Consider the following 24577-nt stretch of genomic DNA (forward strand, 5'->3'; position numbering starts at 1 on the left):
ATCTCTTTGTCTTCAAATTATCATTAATAGTGATATCGTTATTTGAAATACTTGTACTTAGAACTTCACTGCGCATTCATTAAAAAATTTACTGTGTTTTTTTCAATAAATTAAATTTTAGGCAAATAACAGAATCGTATACTTACTAGAAGGGTAAACTATAATATGTTAAGTCATTTGATTGGGTAAAGAACGGAAAATTCTAGAAACAAATTGCTTTCCATAACTAGTTCGAGGTATAATCATTTCTCCCACTATATTTTATAAGGGCTAGAACATAGGCCTTATTTGACCTACATACCAGCCACCGAAAAATGTGAGGGCCGTAGGGCGTCCTTGATGAGGGCACTTACTCCTTAATCACATTACGGTAGAACCCAATTAAATTGATCTATTGAGTTTTAGTGCGATACCTAAAGTTCGATTTAGACTATTACAGCCCAAATTAAACCGGTTTAATGAACGGTCCGCATCAAATTTGTTAATCAGGATTTGTTACTAGAAACCGTTATTTGTTTAGGATAGAGGGACTGTTTGGGGGATTAAATATAAATAAAGAGTTTCACTTCTGATAATTGGTTGAGTTTTAAAAGATGCGAAAATATTGTTGAGGGTCAATAAAGGGTGCTGTTTATTGCTTTTTTATTATTTACAAAACAAAATTGTGTGCTTTCCTTCCTTTCATTGTGTGGGTTTAAATAACCCTGGTCTTTTTGCAAAGGACAATGTTCGTTCTCCATACATTGTTCGCCTAAAGAACCAACAATTTTGACATATTACTACCCGAAAGCGAAATAATACGATTCTGTGTGTAAGAACAATGATTCCTGATGGACACTTGCCATAAAATTAATGATTAAGAATATTAAATCACAGCGATTTTATAATATGTCGTTTATGACAACATGGCGTCTAATGTATTGTGTGAATGTATGAACACCGATTCGCGAAAAATGTTTTGTATTGTCGTCACGCCGAGTCGCAGCCAAATAGTATAAAATAATAGAACAAGTTTTAGAAATACAACTCGGCATTCCACTTTTACAATATGCCCACATATTGCACGTAAATAAACAACATGAATCGTAGGTTGTTTCCACCCTTGTCATCTGACACATGAAATAAACTCCTATTGTATTATAGATATCGAAGCCGAATCGTATATAATAATAGAATGGGTTTTGGAGATCACTCGGGGTTCCACTTTTATAAACTGGGGTTTGTTCATTACTGGATTCGATATTTTATGAAATTCAGTAATGGACAAGTGTCCATGCTTAAGTTTTTAATTTATTTTTTAGTTTATTGTATTAAATGATTTAATTTGATGCACTAAACATTTGGGTTGAGTTGATTTTGTAATTGCTGTTTATTTTCCAATGATGGACGATGTCCATAACTGGGTATTTTTAGTTGTCCATAATTGGGTTCTTTGTTTTGTCTTAGATGGCACCAAAACAAAATTACACCCCCAAACAAATGGGGAGAGCATTGGATGCTGTAAAGATGGGGGAAAAGATAAGCACGGCTGCCCTCCGGTTTGATGTTCCTCGAATAACCTGGGTTATCTCCGCCATATCGAATAACAAATGATCGAAAGTAAAAATATCAAACAAGTTTCATCGAAAACTCAAAACATCGAACGATTAAAATATAGAATTTACAAAATGATCGAAATAATCTTCAAAAGATCTAACAATTAAACTTTCGAAAATCGATCTTATTGATGTTGACTATGGTACCCTAGAAATAAAATAAAAAAAATATTTATATTCATCATAATTATAACATTTAGTTTAAACTTCTTTATTGATTTTCGATATTTTAATCATTCGATATTTTGAACATTTGATCATTTGTAAATTCGATATTTTGATCGTTCGAAGTCGAGGGATGACGTTACTGAAGAAGGGATTCGCAAATGGTTCGATGAAATAACGAGATACATAGAAGTTATAGGTTTAAAAGATGTTTTAGATGAACCCAGCCGGATATTTAATACCGACGGAAGCGCATTTTGTCACCAGATGGTTGATTGAAAGTCTGATACTTGAAAATCGAAGACTGATCATGTTGAAAGTTCAAATAGTAGTAATAAAAGTTGATTTGTGACATTATTTGTTTCATTCATGTGTTCAATACAAAAGTGTCCATTAATGGATGTTCATAATTGGGTCCATGTCCATGACTGGGTGTCCATTACTGGATTTTTGATGTCCATCAATGGTGATTTCGTAAATTTCAATTTATAATTTTTTTATTAATTATCTATTAAACATACATGATATTTGGTTTTGTTTAAATGTTCCTCATGTATTTGAGTGCCGAAAAAAAAATCGCCACTTTTGTATCGTCAAAAAACATCCCCTTTTTAAACGAAATTCGAATTTAGTGCGCTTAACATGTCCATGATTGGTTCCGTCACCCTATATGTTTTAATTATTGTAATTTGACTTTGGATCTTGTTCGCTGTTTTTAATAGTGTAATAAGTAGATATTTTACTTTTGATAAGAAATGTTGAAGATATTTCACAAGTGTAACAAACTAGTACTTAAACACAAAGTCAAAAATATAGTCTATTTCTCAATTAATTAATTTTCAAGTAGAAAAGCATGAGTTCTTGTTACATGGCATGGAAGAACGCACATTACACCAATTTGGTATCGGCTGATTCCTCATACAAAATGCTAGCTATGGTCCGAACAGTCTGTAGAATGCGGGTACCTAGTCTAAATGCAAAATCCCAATACTGAAACTGAAACACTAAAAACCAGGGTCGTGGCCTTCTTCACCGTGGGCCACGGCAAATAGCTGAGTAGACCCCATTGCGATGGGCATCGCTGCTACGACAGGGTGGCACATTTTCTTTCTTAGTAATGGTGCTATTTCTGTCTTTTTTTCCATTTTACCTTTTTTGTCCTTAAGTATGTGATGTTTATCGTAATAAATGTTTCTTTCTTTCAATAATCAAACGTAAACATAATGTTTGTTTGTATTGCAGTGAAGCGGAGGGAAGGTATGTGGGGCGGGGGTGCGCAGTGCGTCCACGCATCGTTGCCACGTGGAGCGCGCGCGCAGCCCGCGCCGACGCTCAGTGGCGCCATCGCCAGCCGCCGCCCGCCCAGGTAAACTAATTTTAAACAACCTTTGTTTTAGAAGAATATAGTAATGTGCAATACAAAGTTCCATTAACCCCTCGTGAAAAGCTAATTAAATGCTTGTAATAGTCTACCGGCGAAGTGGTTCCAGTGTTCCTTGGATCTCGAGTCAGTCATTCCGACACCGCGGCACCGCTCTAATGACCATAATAAAATAAAAATTAAATAATTTCAAAATGACAAATAATCAGCTTGCCCTTCGATTGATTTGGGCCATAAGTAAACCAAAGCCTCGTTACATAGTATTGAAAAATTACTACTTTTTGGTAATTCATGACATGCCATCTTCCGTGTGGCATTGTATTTTTTTGAGAAAGAGATTCTAATTGAGTTAAATTATTATGGAGGGTAGTTTTATTTTTACAGTCTGAAGGCTGAAATCACGATATTTTTGATAAACATAAAAAAAATCTACAAAACTTGCTCATTTTAAACAATAACCTAAAAAACAAAAGAGACATGCAAAAACTTCTTGATGGTGGTAAAATTTTCGAAACATTTCCCAATGGAGCAAATCAGAGCTGGAAAATTCAAAAGACTAACGCCTAACGAAAAGAAGTATCTACCTGCGGCGAAAAAGTTACACTTTTGAATAAAAATGCGAATTCAGTCAAATAAAGTTGAAACTTTGCAGGTTTCGCCGAGTTGTGATAACACAATTTACGTGATTCCAATTCCTAGTTTGCAGATTTCTATTACTTTATTACCAACTAGTTGCCTTGTTCCATAAGCAATTATTCTAGATATTCTTTTCCCCATTTGTCAGATGTTCAGCTATCTCTAGAATGTTCGGATAAGCGAAATAGTCTCAATATTCGGATACCGCATTTATATTACCAGCGCAGCGTCCCGATATATTATGTTCACGTAGAGCTGTGATTTACGGTCGTAAAAATTGAGCTGCTAAACAATTTTTATGCAAATTTTGTACCCGCGCTCGATAAGCAGTTTTTGACCGCCAGCCAGATAGTTAGGTTCGGTTTTATTTGCATTTTTTGATAGAGCCTGTAACGAATTCTCGGTGGAATACCGCTCAGCTCTTCTCATTTTCCATGTTGAATATTCCAGCGTTACCGCGACATGTTAGTTTTCATAATCTTACCACAGATTTTAGAACTTGTATTTTAAAAATTGTCTATCGCCTAATCGTGGCACTGGTAGGGAAATAAGATTATGAGACATGCATAATAAAGGCATAGTATTTAAATATCTGATAAGACCAACAAAACATCGAAGTTACTGAACAGTTGCTGACTTTTAACTATTTCACTTTATTCACCATAACCTTATCTCGATTTCAGGCCAACGCCCCCGTCACCGACTGTGGTCGCGCAGATCGACTCCTCAGTAGCGTGTCTCTGGCTGCTCACCCCCTTGTCGGCTGGCACAGCTGTGGTGGCAGTGCTGGTGGCTGTCTCCACCAACAACTGGCTCCACACGGAAGAGAACATGCTGAATCCCAGCTACAATGGCACGGGCCGGCACGGACTGGTTGCCAAGCACACAGTGTCGGGGCTGTGGAGGATATGCCATACTGATCGTAAGTTTCAAGACTTATCGTTGCTTTAACAATAGTTTAAAAAAAAGAGAATTTGTAGTTGGACTCCTGTTAGATTAAACCAAGTTATCCCGGATTCGACAGGACACTAATAAAGTGATGTAACTTGAAAAAGTTCATTTTTAATTTGGATTTTTCGTACCCGGTGGAATTAATGGATTAATGGATTCGCTTTTGCCTTTGAAATACTAAGGTTTTGTTTAGCTCATAAATTCCGATTGCTAAATTGCAATAGCCTTTGTGAGAGAGTAAAAATAAAAAGCTAATAAAGGTGGATAAAAAAGTAACTTTTGATACCTACTTTACATTATAATGCATGCCAAAAAGTACAGTAAAATTGCAAATAGCCTTATTACCAAAGCAAATCCCAACTTCCAGTTCCAAAACCGAGTGCCGTAAACGTACTTTTAAAAACTGTTACAAAAATCCCCGATCGCGGCATAAAGCGGGCCGGCACAATAGAAACTTCCGCGCGACGGCCGCTACAATGCGTCGCCGCATCCGCCCCGCGGGAAATGCATTGTGCTCCGACTCCGCGGCCCACTTCCATCCCATTTGCGGACTCCGATGCGTCCGCTGCTGTCCATCCGCTTGTGACTACTCCATTTCCTTCATTAAAGCCGGTTTTATGCCTTTGCTTACTCTTTGTCGGCACGATTGACCACTAGAGGATTTGAAGTCAGACTTGGCAATTTGGCAATACTTCGCGGCCAGTTCCATTCCATTTGCGGACTTTGTTTCATCCGCCGCTATCTCTCCGCTATTGACTACTCCAGTTCACAAATTATTAAATTTTTAAGAAATATGATTATAACATTTTACTTTTCTTCTCTTTTCAGCTGGCAGTACGGTGTATCGGTGTTTAGATATTCCATATTTTCCATTATCACAATACTCACCAGATCCAAGTGATTCCACGAACGCTATACCTTGTAAGTAATTTTTTTCTTCATTTTCTTAGAAAATTACCTGGAACCTCTCCTTGAACTACGCTCGGCATTAAATAAATCGCACCTCCCGCGACAAGCACTTATCAAACGTATGCATCCCCACTTCCCACCAACGTTGGTACCATTTGAAAGCCTAGTTCTAAACTTCATTTCATTATAGGAAAGGTTTTTACCCCAAAAATGTGTCTTTACAAGGATCCAGAGTCACTTCTTCAAAAAATAGGTAGTTACGCTATAGCCATTTTTTATGACTATAAAACTGTTAAGTTAGGATTAATCGCTATCCATCTGTTAAAGAGGACACGTGAGATCTTTATTTGGTTTTATAACCATAAAAATTGGTCTAATTGATCCCAGAGGTGAGCCCAAAGTGAGGTCTATTTTCTAGTCACATTTATGGTATATGTTATTCATTTATTTAGAAATTAAATGTATTTTTCTTTAAGGATATTTATTGGGCTTTCAAATAACACCAATATTGTTGGGGTACCATAATTGTGTCAGAAGAAAATCTTTAAAGTTCGCGTCGCGGAATTTGCGGTTTATTTGATGTTGAGTGTAGGTATTTTGCGTTTATAATAATGGTATTTCTGTTAAAAGCTGTTGAACTGTAAAATCACTATAGGTACTCTTCAAAAACATGAACCTTGAAAAATTTATCAGAAGTCTAGTGTTTTATATTCACACACCAGTTCCCAAAAGGTTCAGAAATCTTTGTCAACACTAATATTATAAAGAGGAAAACTTTGTTTGTTTGTTTGGTTGTAATGAATAGGCTCAAAAACTACTGGACCGTTTATAAAAATTCTTTCACCATTCGAAAGCTACTGTCACGGTTATGAGCTTTAGAGGCAGTGACATGATTAGAATTTTAGTTAAGTTTAGATTAATAAAAGATGATTTAAGTTAACAAGTGATTTATTTAGGATAAAGTAGCAAGAGACCTTAAGGGTGTGGGTTACGAGCAAACTATCGTATCGCACGAGATTCGTCACCGGTGGTAGTATATTCAAACCACTGTCCTCGCTAGTATTGATGGTGATGTGGGTTGGTTCTTCGCTGGTGGTAATCCCGCAGAGTCGCCGACGCGCCAGACGGTTAGGGCCGTACGCACTGTGGTGTAGGGCCACTTAGAGTGTGCGCACGGGCCGTCCGACACGGCAGGCAGCTCTGCCGGGTTGAAGACCCAGGTGGTAGTCTCGGCAGTGGTGACCATGCATGGTGTAGTAGGTAGAAGAAGATGAAGGTGGAGATGAACGTGAGCGTGAAGGTAAACGTGAACCCCGGTAGCGGGGTTCACCAATACGCGATTACATTTTTAGTTTTTAAGATATTATGTACATCGCGGGTCCGGCGGTGACGGACAGCGATACGTCCGTGCTCAATAACGCTCTGGCTCGGACTAGGAGACGCGGCGGGAGCATCGCGGCCGTAGGCGCGTCGCTTGCGCATACATAAAAAACAGCCCGCCCGCTCGACAGAGAACAAAAGAAATATTGAACAACTTGTTTCGCGCGGGTTTGCTTGTAGATTTATTATTTTATTTATTTTATTAGTGTAGAATAATATGAAATATTTAATTAAGTTATTTAGTTAGGTAGTTTACGTAGATTTGGATATTTTATTATTTAAGTATATTTATTTAGGTAGATAATAGTAATTAAATTAGAATTTAGATCAAAGATAAAGGTCAGCGGTAACGCTAACCGTTACATTACATTATCCACGAGTAACATAGGCTAAATTTTATTTTGGAAAAAAATAGGGTTCCGTAAAATATGTAGATAATGTAGTACGCGCGCGCGAAGACGCGGGCGGAAAGCTAGTATTTAATAAATCAGCAGATCCACATACTTAAAATCTAGCTAACCATAAGTATAAGCCTTGAATTATAACAATGATACATTTTGCTGCTCTTGATAAAAACTGCAAATTCCATGAATTCCAGATGTGGTGACGAGGTCAGCCGCGCCTCTTCTTCTGGCAGTGTTCACTCAGGCAGTGGGCGCGCTGTGTTGCGTGCTGGGCCACTGCGTCAAGGGCCGGAGACTGTGCACCTTCATCGCTGGAGTACTCTTTATTATATCTGGTAAGGGTCCTACTAATATTATTATGTATTATAATTGCACAAATTAAGCTTCAACCACACCAACGCGTGCTGGCGATTTTGCACGTATAGCCCCGTTAGTTCCTCGTGCTAAGTTAAATGCTTGTGTTAAGAATGGGCTCAAAGTTTAACAAGAGCGCACGATACAGCCATTAAGGATACAAAAAAAGTCGTATGAAAGTATGTGAAAGGTCGAATATTTGTTACTCATTTGCACAAAAACTACTGAACGAATTATGATGAAAATTTACACTGACCTAAAATTAACATGTTCTTTTTCCTTACTTCCAGGTCTCATAATGCTGACTGGAATTGTCATGTACATATCTGTATTTAAGTCTCAACTGGGCCACAAGCTGCGCTACATGACCGTCTACGATATGCCTCGGATGTCTTACAGTTACGGATATTCCTTTGGACTATACATTGGCGGCTTCATAGCGGCTGAGTTGGCAGGCACATCTGCTATCTTCCTCTTTCTTCAGTGGTACCAAAAAGACTGGATAACTGAGCTTTCTGAAAAAGCCAAAGCCGACTGTCGAGCTTGGGACCGTGAATACGCTTTCACTGAGTACAGAGAACAAGACTCCACCTTATTAGAAAGACGAATGATGAAGAGGGACACGTATCCACCCACCGGCTCATCGGCTGCTACGCCCCGCGAGAGAAGGCGGTTTGTCTTCGACGGCGACGATATGCCACACTGCTCAATACACAAAAACAGGAGAATTAATTTAAGTTCAGCATCTTTGAAAGACTTGTCGTCTTCGACGCTATACGGTTTTCCTGCGGCGCCGAGGCCAACCGCCTGCGACAACTATTTTGAGGAGTTCAAAGAAGTACCTCAAAGCGCGAATACGCTAAGCGGATTACGGAGCGCTTCAATTTTCCAGTCACAGGCATCAGTGGCCAGCGGACGGTTCCTGGATACGTCAGCTGTAGAACCACCACCGTCTAGAGAAGAAGAGCTGGTGACATTTGGAGCAGGTGTTCGGGCACCTCCAAAGAATGATGAGCAGCAGAATCCTCCACGTCACGACCGTGCCGTGGGCACCGACCCCTACCGCCGTACCACGCCCGTCTGATCCACGACCAAGGGTCTACCCAAACGTTTATAAAGCATATCGACAAGTGATAAAAGTGATCATGCTGTTTCACGTACTATTCACACCTAGACATGTAATGACGAATAAATAATTATTGTACGTAGGTAGGTAACGGTTAAGAAGTGTCTTTCGAATTTACGTACAGGACATTACGTGAATTTGTGTTATGAATTTTTTAATTGTTACATTCCCTTAAATAAACACTGCCATTTGTCTAAATTGTTTATTTTTATTTATTAACAGAACACAATACCAATGCATTGGTTAACTAAATTAGGCTGAGTTGCACCACCTTACTTTAACCGTGACTGTAATGATAACCGGTGCATTTTGTATGGAGTTTAACAGACTTTTGACGTTTGTCAAAGTTAAAGTAAGATGGTGCAATCTAGCTGTTATAACTACGATAAATAAAATCTGATGAAACCTCGTTATTGCAATATCATAGAAAAACCTCTGCACTACATAATTAAAAAAAACATAATTCTATTCTAGTTCCTAATTTGAAATTGATAACCAATTTTGACCTGACATTTCGATTCTGTTGAAAATAATTTTCGTTCTGATAAGTTCGCGGGTAATGTGTCCCTTTTAGTGATAGTATAATTATAAGAATTTATAAGAATACTACAACTACAACATGGGAAAGTAAGTATTTGTGTAATATTTATGATGATTTAAAAATAAAATTGTGATACTGTATTCAATGTTTTTCATCTAAAACAATGTTTTAAAACTGACAACTCGCCACGTCGTTTTAATTTTGTTCATTGTTGTTTTTAATTTGCATTCAAAATTATTTTATCTGTACTTTCAGATGGTGGTCAAAACTGTAAGTATTGCCTGTATTTATATCATGTACCTTCGGGATACTAAATAGTTCTACTTTTTTACGTAAATGCTACGCGGTCATAAATAATCCTACATCCTCCAGTTTGTTGAAGATGTCGCACTTGTTCTGTACAACTTTAGTTATTAGGATCAGAGCATGGACCTATAAAAAAAGTCGGACGGATNCCAAAATTCATGTTATAGACAGTGATATGTGTTCCTGTGGGTCTGATGTGGGAGATATGAACCACATATTTTTTAATTGTTGCCTTTATGACCGTTCCTCTTTTATTAACTCACTTTTATCCATCCATGTTCCTTTCCCTACCTCTATCACTTGCCTCTTAAATTCTAATGATTGTAATATCTATAATATTCTAGCTGCATATATTACTCATAATAATATTAAGTTGTAAATAGTGTATATATTTTATTTTTTAATATGTAAATACTTGCTTTTGTTATCCTTATCCGCTATAAACAATGATCCTATCAAATAATCCTTTTGTTCCGTTTCCTTCCGTAATTTTTAATAATTCGTTTCCCTACCTTTTAACCTAATCCCACCCTGTCCAAACGCAATGTCCGCAAAACCAAACGCAAAACATACGCAAACGCAAAACTCAAGATCAAGAACCCTGTCGTGGCTAAACGCAATCCGCGAGAGCCAGAAAGAAGAAAAAAAAAAAAAAGTTATTACGAAACAACAATTTGAGAATAATTAAATTGTACCTACGTTTATTTATTTTAAAACTTAACCTTAGAGCAATAAATTGGTTCATTCTTCAGTCAATTTCATAATAAAGTTTAAGATATAAACACAGAGGAAAATAATAAGGACGATTATTTATAACTTTTCAACATTGTTTTTATTATTCATTTCAATCAAATAACTTTTAGCATCTGACGGATCGATTAAAGCTTTCTTTTCTTCTGACCAAACGCCATTCCCCGTGAAGTAGTGATTCTTCTCAAGTAGATACAAAACTAGACTTAATTTTTGAGACTTGCTTAACTTCGTCAAGTCAACACATTCAGGAATAAGCAATTTTTGTTGTGAATTTTTATTGTTGTATAAATTTAATGCCTCTCTTATTTTATTCCAGGGATATAACAATATTGGACAGTTTTCATAAATGTCTCTTGAACTGAAGCTTTTTGATAACTTTTCATAGACGGTATTAACTTGAACCAAAGGGATATTGATCCAGAATGGATGTCTCTTCAATGATTTTCGTATTTCATTTGAACTATATTTTCCTTTCAGACATTGTGATATACAGAATACAAGATCTTTTCCTTTTCCAAGTCTGTCACCAGGTGCTTTTTCAAAAGACTCAAAGTGGGCTGAGCTTCCAGACAAAATGTTCAGACTCAAACATTTTTTATTATTTCCATATAAATTAGTTAATCTTTTTAATGCTGTATTTTTGTAGTGAATCATTTTTAGAAAACGTGGGTGATTGAAAAATGTTTTAAATTCTGGTATTTTCTTAGCCTTTTCTAGCCTTTCTCTGACTGTATCTGGTCCTAAGGTGTAAATATCAAAGCACCTCATTTGTGCCTCATTGCTGATACCATATTCATTCAATATTTTTCTTATTTCACTCAAGGTAGAATAACTTTTGGTTGCTAACTTGGGGTGCAGTCGAATAACTTCTTTAACATCAATACCTCCAATTGTTCTGAATTTGTGAACAATTTTCCTTAAATTGTCTGGATCTGCATGTACTAAATAAAGATTAGTTTTGATCTTATGATTTGGAATCATTATTTCTGATTGTAAAATGTTTAAGGTTTCATTGATAGTTTGTAATGGACGATGTTTAATAGTTGGGTATGTTTTTATACCTCTGTAAAATTCTTCCTTGCTTAAATCCAGAACTAGTTCAAGATATCTCTGAATAATTTTGAGACGTAGTGAATATAGTGTATTCTTGTCAATATCACCATATATTAATGTCGTCAAAGAAGTTGGCCACTGAGTCATGTAGCTTGCCAGTCTATTTTCCACCTTAACAAAGTCAAGTAACATGCCACTAGCCTTTAAATCGCCAATAGTTTTCTTTTTCATTATTGGTAAGTAAGACAATATGTGATCCACGTTTACTTTTTCTATTCCACATTCTTCCAAAACTTTATATCGATATTTTAAAGTTATTGGTAAAATACTGAAGAGCAGGGGCTCCTCAATCAACAGCTTTTTATGGAATCCTAACTCATCCATGGTAGTTAATAAACTGCCCAATCTTTCATTGTCCAATTTATTTATTACTGGGTGTTTTAAGCAAATGAATTGCGCACTGTTTTCACTTATATTAAACAAATCGCTTAATTTTTTGCTTGTTAAATTTTCGGTTGAATAATGTAACCTGATTATTCGGGGTATCTTGGACCTGAATACCGCACGCATAAACATAGTATAACACATTGATATCATTTTCGGTTAAAAACAAAACTGTATACGATTGTTTTATACTCATATAAGTCGTCATAACATCAAAAATAATGATGTAAATGTTTTTTTATAAAATAAACTCGTGATTGTTGACAACTTTTTCAATTGCATTATGTCATGTATTACTTTTCTCTATGATTATGTCAGACACAACACAGCACACAAACTGACAGTGAAAGTTTTTTTTTTCTGTATGGCTCTCGCGCACAGACATACATGTTCCTGTCTCTCATTTACTATGAGTTCGTCTTTCTACTCTGTGGAGTTGTAGCTTTGTTGGGCGTGCCTTTTGGGGCGTGCCGTGGATGGAAACGTCAAATGTCAGTGAACAGATAGCTAGCCGGACTGTCATTTTTGTTTTACTTGAAAACACAAAAATTTCATTTGTAAAGTGTAAAATAACTAAAAGAAATGTTTAACAAATCGAAGACGGGTTTATTTGCTCTAAGCTTTTTCGTATTTGCCTCTATTTTCATAGTAATTGCTTTCGTAAGTCCGTACTGGTTAGTCACTGATGGCAAACTAAAAAATCCTAAGTTTATAAAAATAGGTATGTTTTTTCCGTTATTTGATTAATATTGTGACTTAGATAATGTTTTCTTGATCTTGTACAAATATTTTTTTAGATCAACTAGAATGGTAAGTAATAACTAAATTTTTTTTTGTAGGTTTATGGGAGGTCTGTTTCAATGGGTTCGAAGAAGTTCATCACTGGTACGATACTGTGTTCACTGGCTGTTGGTGGATATTTGAAGAAGAATACTACATCATACATGATATTTTACTGCCAGGATTCTTTATAGCTACTCAGTTTTTCTTCACCATAACTATGTGTTGTGTACTTGTTTCAATGTTTTTGTCTTTTATATACATGAAGAAAGAAAAGGATGATGAAAACTATGTAACACTTCTAGTAACCCTGGGAACTATTCTGGTCATAGGAGGTGTGTTAAAGCTGCAAATAATTATTTTTAAATACAAAAAAATAACCCAAGAGTAAAGTAAAACTTATTTAATAACATAACAAATATATTTTCTTACAGGGTTTTCTGGAATCATATCCGTGGTGACATTTGGAGCAAGAGGGGATGGCCGTGATTGGATGCCTAACTGGGAACACAATGACCTTAGTTGGGCTTATGCTCTTGGTGTAATTGGTGTCATTTTTCTCTTCCCATCTGGCATTTTGTTTTTAGTCGAAGCAAGAGTTCAGAAGTATAAGAAATTGCATGAAATGCAAAGTCGTGAACCATCCTCTTATACCATGCATGAGAGAAAAATGGCATATTCAGGAGGACACACAGACATCTGATAACTTGACTGAGAATTTAACTGTGTATTTCTTTTAAGGTTTGATAAACTACTTAATGACTTCTGTAATCTCAATAATTTCTAGCTGTTAAGAAAATCTTTCCGTCCTTTTGTGAAAAGTAAATATAATGTGCCTTAGTATGTAGTATTTAAGCATATTTTTTTATTTTGTAGTTTTGTAAGTGAAGACTTACAAGTATTCTTGGAGTATTTTATATCCAATGTATTTTTATGTTAATTTTAATAACGACAACTTTTTTATGTATTTTTGTATGTTTTTTATTTTTTAGATTTTATGTCTAGGTAACTGTATGTATTTTGCCTCATCATAGTATTTGTTAATTCTGAGGTTGTGAGGTACAGTGTAATTAGACAGTAAAGCACATTTTGCAGAATGAATACCCATAGAAATACATGATGATTGTTTTTGTCCTAAGAGAATTCCATTTAGAAAGCCACTGGCAAAGCAATCGCCAGCACCTGACACATTTTGTATTGCATCTATGGTTTCACCTGGATAAAAACGTGCGTCCAACTGATTCATTGAATTTCGTACTGTAACTACACCCTTAGGACCTAAAGTTACAATTATGAATTCAACATAATGTGACACAATAGCTGATAAGCTCAATATTTCGTTTATATCACTATTTGAAGATGATTCCAAATCTGGTTGCAAAAATGTAGCCATTGCTTTTAACTCTGCCAGATTTGGTGACATGAAAGTTAAATGGTGATTGTTCTTCAGTGCCTTTACTGCTTTTCTTCTGTCTGTTGGTTCGAAGAATACTGTAACAAAAATGAAATAAAATTTAGTAAGTACCTACACATAATTTTGTAGCTTATTGACCTTCACTTAAAATATATTTGAATTTCTCCTATGAAATAGACTAGAAATTCAGAGAAATCTTAAATATCAACATGCGGTACTGCTACTATGACTATGTACTGGTGGAATACGTGAATAGTCAAGAGGTCTGGGTTCGATGCTCGATCGTGAGTGTATTTGTAATTTGTAATCAACAAATTACTGGCAGTGGCTGTCCAATTTCAAACCGTAGATTACGTAAAATTTTCTAACAAAAACTAGTCCAAGCCAATCCTTTACCGGCCAAAAACTTGTGGCCATGACCATAAAACCATTATCCGGCTGGGAGTAAAATAAATTATATTTAACATCTCCGTTCTCTTCCTCCTACTCCTATGCAATTGTTAGACATCTCTGTCTATTATTTATTTATTAATACATCATCATCCCTCAAATGATAATCGCTTTCTGGAAATTTGCCATAAGGCTACTCTATTGACAATCTCGATGGTTACAAACGGTCCTTCAAGTTTCAACGCATGCATGCATCATGCATGACTTGTCAGTCGGCCAACCAACGCCCATCCCGCTCGCTTGTCAAGTTGTCAAACATCAAACGAAACGAAAACGAAAGAACACGATTCGAGTGGCAAGACGAGTGATCGTATTGTTTTGTTTCTATTAATTTTAACTTAATTCTGAATATTTGAAGTAATACTGAGCCAAAAGTGTTATTTTTTGTTAAATTCACTGTGTAATAATTGCATTATTGTTTTTCTGGTAAGTGAACATGAGTATTTTAGTCGATGTGTTTGTGGTCAGTTCAACAGAAGAGTTTTTGATTTAAAATATTTATTTGATTTTGTTTTTGTAGTCATTATAAGTCTACAATTATATGCAGTAGGTTTGGTATACATTTTTTATATGGTTATTTTTCATTTGGTAGATTTGAAATAGCTAAACAAAGTTACAGAATTTCAACTTATTAGATTTAGCATTCAGAAAGTTTTTAGATCATAAATAATTGTGCTTTTTAAAAAACTCATAAAACTCATTTATTTCTGTAAGTAGGCTTTAAAAAAGCACTTTTACATGTCCCAGTATTAACCCTACCACTGCTTCAGGACAATAAATGGGCCAGTGCTGAGAAGAAGCAGCGCAAGAAACTCAGACACTATTGTCAGCCTCTTTTTCAAAGGTTTACAGGCTTTAAAAATACATAGTTATAAATGCGAGCTATGCAGTTACACATCCCAAACATTTTTATCTTTTAAATAATCATCAACTTTATAGTAGGCCTTTTTCATTATGAATGTAGTTCTACAATAGTTTGTGGTAATTTATTAAATAATTTAATTTGATATCAGTGATTTAGTGCCACTCAAAAATTCAATTTAAAGATTTTATTGTTGGTGTTTATGTACCATTCCATGGCTATGTAAGGAGCTGAGACATGAACAGTAGTTTAATATTATAATTTAATCAACTAAAAAAATATTCAACTACCTATTAAAACTTTTAAAAGTTACCAGATTAAAAGAAGAAGTAATTGTTTAGGATATGCTCAAGAGTATTGTTTTTATGCCCAGTTTCTCTTTGACCAGTGTGGGAGATTAACAATGCTAAATAGGTAGTAAAGTAGGCCCTTTTATAAAAATATGAAATAAACCCCAAAATTAAATGTTAAAGTTACTAATAGATAAATATTTTAAATTGGATTAAAACTTTTTTTTGGTGTAACTAAAAGTGTGTAGCTACAAGGTACCCAGTGGCGGCGTAGCATGGGTTGGCACCCGGGGCGATCAACCCCCCCCCCCCCCGTCACAAGTCCTATGGCACCCCCCAGGATTTTGGGGTTACCTACCGATTCGAAGATTGAAAGACAATCGCACCCCCCACCCCCCTGTATCAATGCAAAGACCGCAGATTTGCCATGCAGATGTGCCAGTGAGTACTAATCTGCGCGATTTGTGTCACCCCCTGATGCTTGGCACCCGGGGCGGACCGCCCCCACCGCCCCCCCCTTACGCCGCTACTGAAGGTACCTTAGGTACATTTTTATAAAAAATTTGGATACTATGGATATTAAATAGGAATATCCAAATTTTTTATTTAGATATATTTTTTATTTAATGTGAAACTTTTAAACAATCTGCTGCAAGATGGGCTTGTGTTGCGGAGTATGTAGGTACACTGATGTGGTAGGGCCTTGATTAAATAAATATTAATATCTTTAGACAATTTCACCTAGCGCTATCTAGCCCCAAAGTAAGCAATTAATATGCTTGTGTTATGGGTGCTAGTTTAACGGATATACTACATACTTTTTAAATACATATATATATTATTATACATAGTAACACCTATACCTGTCACAGAAATTAAAATTCACCATTTCAATTTCTGCCCAGCTGGGAATCGAACCTGGGACCTCTATCGATATCTGCTTTTGCTCTATAAAAAATCTTAAAAGATTTTTTAAATCCAGAACTAAGTCTTACAACTTTTCCAGAGGATTTTATATTTAATTTAAATTTTGCAGTGATAAAGTGCAAGAACCTATGATGTTGTTACCCATGTGCACATTTTTAAACTATTACCTACCTAGGTATCTACTATTAATTTATTTTTAAAAGATTATTAGTAATTTGTTATTGCTTTTGCTTTGCTTGCTTTTTGAGTTTCTTGCATAGTATTTTTGGTAGTTGCATGTTCCACCCTTTTCCCTCCGTATTTCCGATCTATAGTTGCTTCTCCCTCGTAACGAGATGCTGATATGAGCGACAGCGATATGGTATCGTCGTTTTCGATTTCAATTTCAAAAGACCAGCATACAAATATGCAATGTCCTAATTACTCTGGGAACCGTTAAGAATGTTTTTTTTGCTTGTCCCAATTCAGAATCGATCTTAGTCCACTAGCCGACATAGGCAGTTCGACTTTTTCAAGTTATTTTAAAAATATTTAGATCGAGAGGCGACTCTTTTAACGCTAGATTTTTTTTTAATAACTATAGCCGACATAGGATTAATTTTATTAAGAACTAGCTTTTGCCGGCGGCTTCACTCGCTAGAAATTTAGTTTGTCACTGATCTTCATAAATTATAGCCTATAATAATATGTTATTCTGGGTTATAAACAATAATACTGTAAAGCTTCATCAAAATCCATTCAGTAGTTTTTGCGTGAAAGAGTAACAAACATGTTCACCTCCAGACATCTATACAAACTTTCGCATTTATAATATTAGTAGGATAGTAGGATACCTTTTACCCGAGTCTTCGCCCGCGAGAATTTCGTTCTGTCACAGAAAGTTCGTATTTCGGTTTAATATATTTTATAGCCTATGACACTCAAAAATAATGTAGCTTTCCATCTAATTGGTAAAAGAATTTTCAAAATTGGTTCAGTAGATCCAAAGATTGCGTGCGGCCAAATACCTGCCTTGTCCTGCATAAAAAAAATTAAAAAAAGATCTCAAAAATGTTCAAAAAGCCCTAGTTGCGAACTTGCGGAATATCTGCCTGATCGATTCGTAGACCCGTACCAGAGTAAATATTTGTTTTTTCTATGCCGTATACGTACACGACACGCTTCAGTAATAGGATATAGGTAAGGCTCAAAAGTAGTTTCAAGTCTAGTTACTTAGTCCTTTAGTCCAAATATTGGAATTCAACCAATGAAAGGCCTTCTATTTTGAGATTGATAAAGTTTTGAGCTTCTTTCTGTGGTATGGACGGAGTACGGACATTAGTTGGAATAAGTACCTACCTACTAGTGTACAAGAAAAACACAACAACATTATTCGTCCAGCTCGTGACAGACGTGTCTTTTAACAAGCAAATGGTGAAGTAATTCCCGTAAGAATAATAACAATTGAGTAGACCGCATACACTTAATGCACTGACCTCGATGAATTGTCGTCTTTACGAGTGACTAATAATGACTGCCTCTAAATACGCGATACTGATCTAAGTAGTAGATCCTTTTCAAAGTTAAACTTAGCCAAACAAAAAGTTATAACTACGTAATGGAAGTGATGGGTTTCGAAGGATAAAACAACAATGAATTTCGTCTCGTTTCCTACGTTCCCACAGAGAACAACCCGTGTGAACTTTTTAGCATTGTGCTTCTGGGTGAATGTTATGTATGTGTTTAACTTAACACTCCACTCATGCCTGTAGATTGCGAAACACTGTTGGTTATTCATCTCAAACGCACAACCTTGGTTGGTTAAAAAATGGCACTACCTTTTATGGCTTTGTTATGGTCAATTAGAGCAATCCGAATTGTAACTGTATGAATGAAGGTACTAATAAAACCCGTGCAATGGGTCAACAAATCTGCGGTGGCATATTTCAAGCCGAATAAATTTTTGGAATGCCTTTTTTATTATTTTTAATTCTATTTCTATATCTTCTTTCACGATGAACACACGAATCACGACGATTCGTACGTGTTGTTGTAACAATTGTAAGTTCTAATGTCACGTTTATGAGCTCAAGTCAGCGGACGGTCACGGCTTATGCCTTCGAATACCTACTTAAAAGTAAACTCAATGGCCTAACCAAAGTGAGATTCGAACCACTTCGAACCCAGGACTTCTCAATGAACTATAATTTCGATCTACATCTTCATTTTTTTTACTTCGTCTCACGAACCAAGCTCACGCATCATGGATCACACGATGAATCAATTGTTACGGTAACGTCATTTAATAGACTAGGTACACTTACCCTTGACCTACTTTGCTATGCTTTACCGGTTTTAATAATAAGCTTAGTTGTAATATTGATTTAGATTTAATTTCAATCCTAAATTAAATCTAAATTGTAAACTTGTCGGCCGTTTGGTGTAGTGGTTCAGAACGGACTACTATGCCGAGAGGTCCCGGGTTCGATTCCCGGCCGGGCAGAAATTGAAATGATGAATTTTAATTTCTGTGACGGGTCTGGGTGTGACTATGTATAATATTTATGTATTTAANGGGTCTGGGTGTGACTATGTATAATATTTATGTATTTAAAAAAAAAAAAAAGTATATAAGTAGTGTATATCCGTTAAGCTAGCACCCATAACACAAGCATTAAGTTGCTTACTTTGGGGCTAGCTGGCGCTGTGTGAAATTGTCCAAAGATTTATTATTTATTATTACTTTCATATTTTGCTCTTCGATTTTATGATCCACATTGGCTAAAGCCTACTTATCTATGATCTGAGGCTACAACAAATGTCTTGTTTAGAGATTTCGTCGTCTCCTATTTCTTGAATTCCACGTGTTCTCTTATTTTTTAGATGAAATCAAAATAATAAATAACCATTAGAGAAAGATAGGCGTGAATTAACACGCTACTCAAAACTTATTTATGTAGTTTGTTATAGGAATTAATGTCTGAATTCTGAAGCATTGTTATGTTATTTGGCTACTGAATACATTCTTAAAATCTAACTGGAGACTAAACTTAACCGGAGCTTTAGGTGACTCATCAGCGCAAGATTTCATTAACTTCCCATTAGATGATCTAACGTTAATTAATGCTTACTAAACAGAACTCCACCAACATTTAGTAAATACTGAACAAGTGACTAATGTCCGGTATTCTAACTTAAAAGATTTGTTTTTGCCATAGGTTTTTGCCATGGACCTATAAAAAAAGTCGGACGGATTCTCATCAACAAAATACTGTGACATTAGGATACACCAGCTTGCCTGTACGTACAGGCCGGCACGCACACATTCACACCCTGTTACACCACTTCGAGTGCAAACTTCACACAGTTGACACATTTAAGCAGCGAAAAAACAACACAAATACGACATGTCTTGTGTGATGAAATTGTGTAAAAACCGTTCTGTTCGAACAAACAAAAATTAAGGAATCACATTTCACAGGCAAAATAATAATCCAATCACTTATTTCCCGACATTAAAATATTGAAATTAATTGAAATCAAACGTCATTCACTCGAAAAAATAATACGTCAAAGACCAGTGTTCTCAGTTATTTACGTGGGAAAATTACCCGAAATATGGGAAATTAATAATGATTTTAGGACTTTTTCCTGGAAGTGACATAAGATTCCACGCGTAAGTGTTTATTTCGTGATTTCCGACATTGGATCATTGTAAACATTTTTCACATTTTTTACAGTAATTTCTTCCTAAAACGTTTTACCAGTAATTACACTTATCATTTTTAATGATACCTATGTCAAGAAATAAAGATTTTACATTGAGTTTCATTGAATTTGAGCAATTTTATATTTTTTGTTTATTTAGAAAGAGCGAGTCTGCCCACAGAGAGCGAGATAGTGATACATAGTTTGTGCTTCAAGTAGGTATTCGGAGTGTGGCCTCCATTTTTATCTGTAGCTTCATGGTTCCTACTAAATTTCTTCTAAATCGGTTCAACGATTCTTGAAATAACACCATTTTATAAAATAATTGGTCACATTATCATAACGTGATCAATTTTACGATTTGGCCACGATATAAATGCATATTAGTGTTAAATGAGAAAAATTCAATAAAAATAAAGGAAAGACACCAATTGAAATAATTATAAAATTATTTGTTTTCACCCGGTGTAAACACCCACGGGTGGAATGAAACGGGTTTTTATTGGGTTTTTACCCGGGTGGAAACCCATCTCTATCCACATTATGTACATACCCTGACACACTGACTTGCAAACAATGTAAGAAAATTTGAACATTGAAAATTTCGCGCCTACCTCAACGCATACACCTTTCATCCTTTTAAAATGGCACGGAATAATTCTGTCTACATTTCCAAGTAACATCTGCCGATCTATGATTTTCTTAAAATAAATGAGTAAAATGTTTTGGCTAACATGGCATCCCTAAATTCACTCACACAATAGACAAACGCCAAAATTTTGCGTCACAGTTTTGTTGTAGCCCGAGTTCCGTCCGCCTTTTTTTATAGGTCCATGGTTTTTGCATATATTATAACAATTTTTAGCGGGAAAATGGAAAATATGAGATTGGTTGTTGTTAAAAGACCAAAGCGGCTTTGCTTAACGGTAGGAATACTCGTATTGTTATAACCACCGCTATTCATTTCCAGACACAATGAAGAATAGAAGCTTAGCAGGCAACTGTGGCATTGGTGTGTTCGTCATCGCCCTTGTCACAGTGACATTGGCGTTCGGCACGCCCAGCTGGCTGGTCAGCGACTCAAGAATAAGAGGCGCTAGATTGGACAGGTAAATATTCCTTAGGAGCTGGCGCAGTGGCATAACTATACCATCCGAGGCCCGTGGCAAATTCTGCTTGGCGTATCTAGGGCTATTTTTCAGGAATCCCCCTGGACCATTATGATTAGGGACTTGGACCGGGGCCCCCTCGGGTCGGAAGCTCGTGGTGTGGCATTTTGTCAGCCCTGCTCCTGCCACCCTATAGTTACGCCACTGAGCTGGCGTCTTACCTTTTAGTCAGCTTTTAGCGAAACTAAACGGCATTTGTGTGATTATGTCGCCGCAAATTGGTGCCGCTCGTCGCAGTATCAAAATCGCACGTCTTAAATATTTGATCGATGAAAATCGACTACGAAGAAAAATTCTGCAGTAGCATGAAATACCACTGAACATCCCTAATATAGTTTAGGAGGGTTCATTTGCTGCCCCTCTTTCCTAAATGTGGTTAAATTTGTTTCACCGCCAACTGATGCTAAAAATAGCGTGGGAGTTTGGCCCTTAATTATGAGAGTTATTTCTGGCAAGGAATTATTTTGTTGTTTCTCCTTCCACAATTCCACCTCATTACCAAATCGCATTTTGGTCAATTACTCGGCTGTTTCCTATGTTATGGAACCCCCATTAAAAATAAAAGGTTGAAAGAGCTGAGCAGTAAATAAAATCAATTAGTTAATGGCGTTTTTAAGTGTTGCTTCACGTTTTTCGGATTGGACTTAAAAATATTGCTTTTTTGTGTTTGATTGCATACTCGAATTCTTAAAACGATTTTTACTTTGGATTTTCCGATAATATTTGTATGGCATCCTTTACATTGATGCCTACTGATCCACTTTCTCAAAGATAATATTAACAATGTAGTTGTAGGTACATCCGAAAGATAACAGTTACAGTTTGGTACTAATATGTAACATAGTTCTTCATGTTTATTTATAAGGTAGGTACTTATTTGTATGCCAGTATACGAGTGAACTAGTGAGCTCTACACTATAAGTTTTGTACTTTCAAAATGTTTCTTACTAGGTTTATTATACCTAAATAGATTTAGCGCAACAATACACATAAATATATTTTTTAGATTGGGGTTATGGAGCCATTGCTTTAGATCTCTGCCGGACCCATTAGACCAGTACCAGAGACGGTTCTTCGTGGGATGCCGTTGGGTTTACGACCCGTTCACCACTGGTTACGACAGGATTCGAGGCTATTTACTTCCAGGTAATTTATAAAACGCGTGATTATCGGAAACGTACTAACACAAGTGACCGCGAAAGTGTAAAAAGACAAATTTTAATGTCGTGAAGGCCGTACGCTGAAACTTGCGCTGCATATCGCGTAATAAAATGTGATGCACTCACGCAGTAATAAACATTTCATAAGTACTATGATCGTGTAACTTGTGAATGTATGTTGTATTTGGTCAATTTTAATAATATTATACAACATCATACAATACAGCTTATAAAAATTTAACCAGACTCGAAAAACATAACTCGAAGGGCATTTTGAGTATCAGTCGTAAGTTTAAGTTAGTAACATGCAGTTTAGGGTAGATTAATTACATTGATAAGATTGCTATTAATTACTTAAAGTGTTAAGTTCTCTTGTGACCCAACAGTTGTGTTACCTCGGTAACCTTGCGGACATTTCCGAGTTAGTCCGTCCGTAACAAAGGTCTTTTAAAACTAAATTTTAAAACCAACTATTATTTTTTGCAGGATTTATGATAGCGACACAGTTCTTTTTCACGCTCTGCCTCCTCGGAGTATTGATTTCAACGATCTTAGTGCTCATTTTCTTCCTTTGCTGCTCTCCCGATCAGAACAGATTCGTTGTGCTAATTAAAAGCATTGGCTATATTATGCTGGGCTCGGGTGAGTTAAACTATACTGTGTTGTTCATCAATAATTACCATACCTATGACCAATATGACTAATAATAATGTATGTTTCTAGGTGTCTGTGGCGTTATAGCTGTTATAGTCTTCGCATGTTTCGGAAACACTGATGGGTGGATGCCAGATCATCCAAATAATTACTTAGGTTGGTATTTATTCCCTTGTGTATATTATAAGTATACAAATTTTATTCATCTAACTTCTGGGCTACACACATCGTAATAACCCGAAGATTTGCGTTATCGTGATGTGTGTAGCCAGGCGTTCGCGCATACTTCGGTGCTTTTTTTGCATAGTCGCAAGACTTCGCCCGAATGTTTTTGGGAATACTGGGATGTGTGTGGCCCAGCCCAGGGGTAACAATATGCAAACTTTCTATCGCATTGTATAAAGTTCTGTACATTGTCGACTTCATCTACTAATTAAATGTGTTTTTATCATTTCAGGGTGGTCATTCGGACTTGGTGTTGTGGGAGCAATAGCCTGTATCGTGACCGCGTCTCTCTTCCTAACAGAGGCCAACATTCAGTTTAAAAAACGCAACAAACTAAAAGAATCTCAGGCTCGATTCGAACTGGAATATGAATCTAAGGCGTAATGATTTCCGTATAAAAAGCCGTCTACCCACTGGCGTTAATCCATACTTGAATGCAGTCTGCATCATTAAAGATATCCACATAATAGGTGCATTGAAATATTTTCTTATTTGAAGTAAAGACAGGTATTTGACCCGAATCTCATTTGATATTAATCTAGAGTGAAATAAACATGCCTATTCACTCTTGCCATGAAAAGGCACAGGTCACTATTTGACTATGCATTTTAACTGAAAAATATTTTGAACAGTATTATGGTAGGTGAAGTCTTGGATTAAACGTTAGAGGTAAGAAAGGAGCTATTAATGACAAAAACAAACGAAGATCTTTATTTAGATAATGACACAAAATGATGGCCTTTTGATAAAAAGAACACTGCCTTATGAGGGTGCCGTAAGGTTTAAAAAATAAAAATATTTAGTAAGTCAGTTACTTATTAAAGTTTTAAATGTATATATGTCACCGGAAAATAAATATAACTTACNTTATAGGTCCATGGATCAGAGTAATTTTCACGTTCTCTACAAAACATTTGCACCGTATTTACCACCATAGCACTTACTATACCTATTTTTAACT

At 36.1% G+C, this 24577-nt stretch overlaps 5 protein-coding genes across 7 annotated transcripts in view; 4 read left to right on the plus strand and 1 right to left on the minus strand.

The window, feature by feature from the left end:
- The window catches only part of stg1 (stargazin-like protein), an 87462-nt gene extending 78373 nt beyond the window's left edge, over window positions 1-9089 (plus strand). The window contains exons 3-7 of one of the 2 annotated variants that reach the window (XM_028302620.1): window positions 3003-3126; window positions 4461-4699; window positions 5557-5649; window positions 7616-7756; window positions 8066-9089. In XM_028302620.1, coding sequence (XP_028158421.1) covers window positions 3003-3126; window positions 4461-4699; window positions 5557-5649; window positions 7616-7756; window positions 8066-8859 — 1391 coding nt within the window. In that variant the 3' untranslated portion in view covers window positions 8860-9089. The remainder of the gene's footprint in view (window positions 1-3002; window positions 3127-4460; window positions 4700-5556; window positions 5650-7615; window positions 7757-8065) is intronic. The other variant, XM_028302621.1, reaches the window with a different exon arrangement.
- A 360-nt stretch (window positions 9090-9449) lies between these two features.
- LOC114351368 (tonoplast dicarboxylate transporter) overlaps window positions 9450-24577 on the plus strand; it is a 31445-nt gene continuing 16317 nt past the window's right edge. Inside the window, exons 1-2 of the mRNA XM_028302552.1 lie at window positions 9450-9528; window positions 9698-9712. Coding sequence (XP_028158353.1) covers window positions 9521-9528; window positions 9698-9712 — 23 coding nt within the window. The 5' untranslated portion in view covers window positions 9450-9520. The remainder of the gene's footprint in view (window positions 9529-9697; window positions 9713-24577) is intronic.
- LOC114351389 (transcription termination factor 5, mitochondrial) lies at window positions 10521-12281 on the minus strand. The gene has a single exon (XM_028302583.1). It carries the CDS (start codon window positions 12149-12151, stop codon window positions 10559-10561), a length of 1593 nt encoding a protein of 530 aa, XP_028158384.1. The 5' UTR covers window positions 12152-12281; the 3' UTR covers window positions 10521-10558.
- On the plus strand, window positions 12468-14303 carry kune (claudin). Its single transcript, XM_028302584.1, has 3 exons — window positions 12468-12719; window positions 12838-13113; window positions 13213-14303. Exons 1-3 carry the CDS (start codon window positions 12581-12583, stop codon window positions 13479-13481), a joined length of 684 nt encoding a protein of 227 aa, XP_028158385.1. The 5' UTR covers window positions 12468-12580; the 3' UTR covers window positions 13482-14303.
- On the plus strand, window positions 14910-24392 carry sinu (claudin family member sinuous). Of its 2 annotated transcripts, none has more exons than XM_028302586.1 (6): window positions 14910-15068; window positions 21379-21517; window positions 22584-22723; window positions 23224-23379; window positions 23461-23547; window positions 23849-24392. In XM_028302586.1, the coding sequence occupies exons 2-6, from the start codon at window positions 21384-21386 to the stop codon at window positions 23998-24000; spliced, it is 669 nt and encodes a 222-aa protein (XP_028158387.1). In that variant the 5' UTR covers window positions 14910-15068; window positions 21379-21383; the 3' UTR covers window positions 24001-24392. The 2 variants fall into 2 exon arrangements, with proteins under 2 accessions (XP_028158387.1, XP_028158386.1); XM_028302585.1 differs by lacking the exon at window positions 14910-15068 and adding an exon at window positions 18414-18435.

This window comes from Ostrinia furnacalis, unplaced genomic scaffold, assembly GCF_004193835.3.
Source record: "Ostrinia furnacalis isolate ACB-3 unplaced genomic scaffold, ASM419383v2 OfSCF1132, whole genome shotgun sequence".
In the NCBI taxonomy this organism is placed as follows: Eukaryota; Metazoa; Arthropoda; class Insecta; order Lepidoptera; family Crambidae; genus Ostrinia; species Ostrinia furnacalis.

Bases quoted from the DNA above. Each gene is read 5' to 3' on its own strand.
- sinu (XM_028302585.1), top strand. The intron at 22,724-23,223 runs GTAATTTATAAA...TATTTTTTGCAG, and splicing joins TCGAGGCTATTTACTTCCAG to GATTTATGATAGCGACACAG. The intron at 23,548-23,848 runs GTTGGTATTTAT...TTATCATTTCAG, and splicing joins TCATCCAAATAATTACTTAG to GGTGGTCATTCGGACTTGGT.
- LOC114351389 (XM_028302583.1), bottom strand. From the start codon at position 12,151: ATGATATCAATGTGTTATACTATGTTTATGCGTGCGGTATTCAGGTCC.
- kune (XM_028302584.1), top strand. From the start codon at position 12,581: ATGTTTAACAAATCGAAGACGGGTTTATTTGCTCTAAGCTTTTTCGTA. The intron at 12,720-12,837 runs GTATGTTTTTTC...TTTTTTTTGTAG, and splicing joins TCCTAAGTTTATAAAAATAG to GTTTATGGGAGGTCTGTTTC. The intron at 13,114-13,212 runs GTGTGTTAAAGC...ATTTTCTTACAG, and splicing joins AACTATTCTGGTCATAGGAG to GGTTTTCTGGAATCATATCC.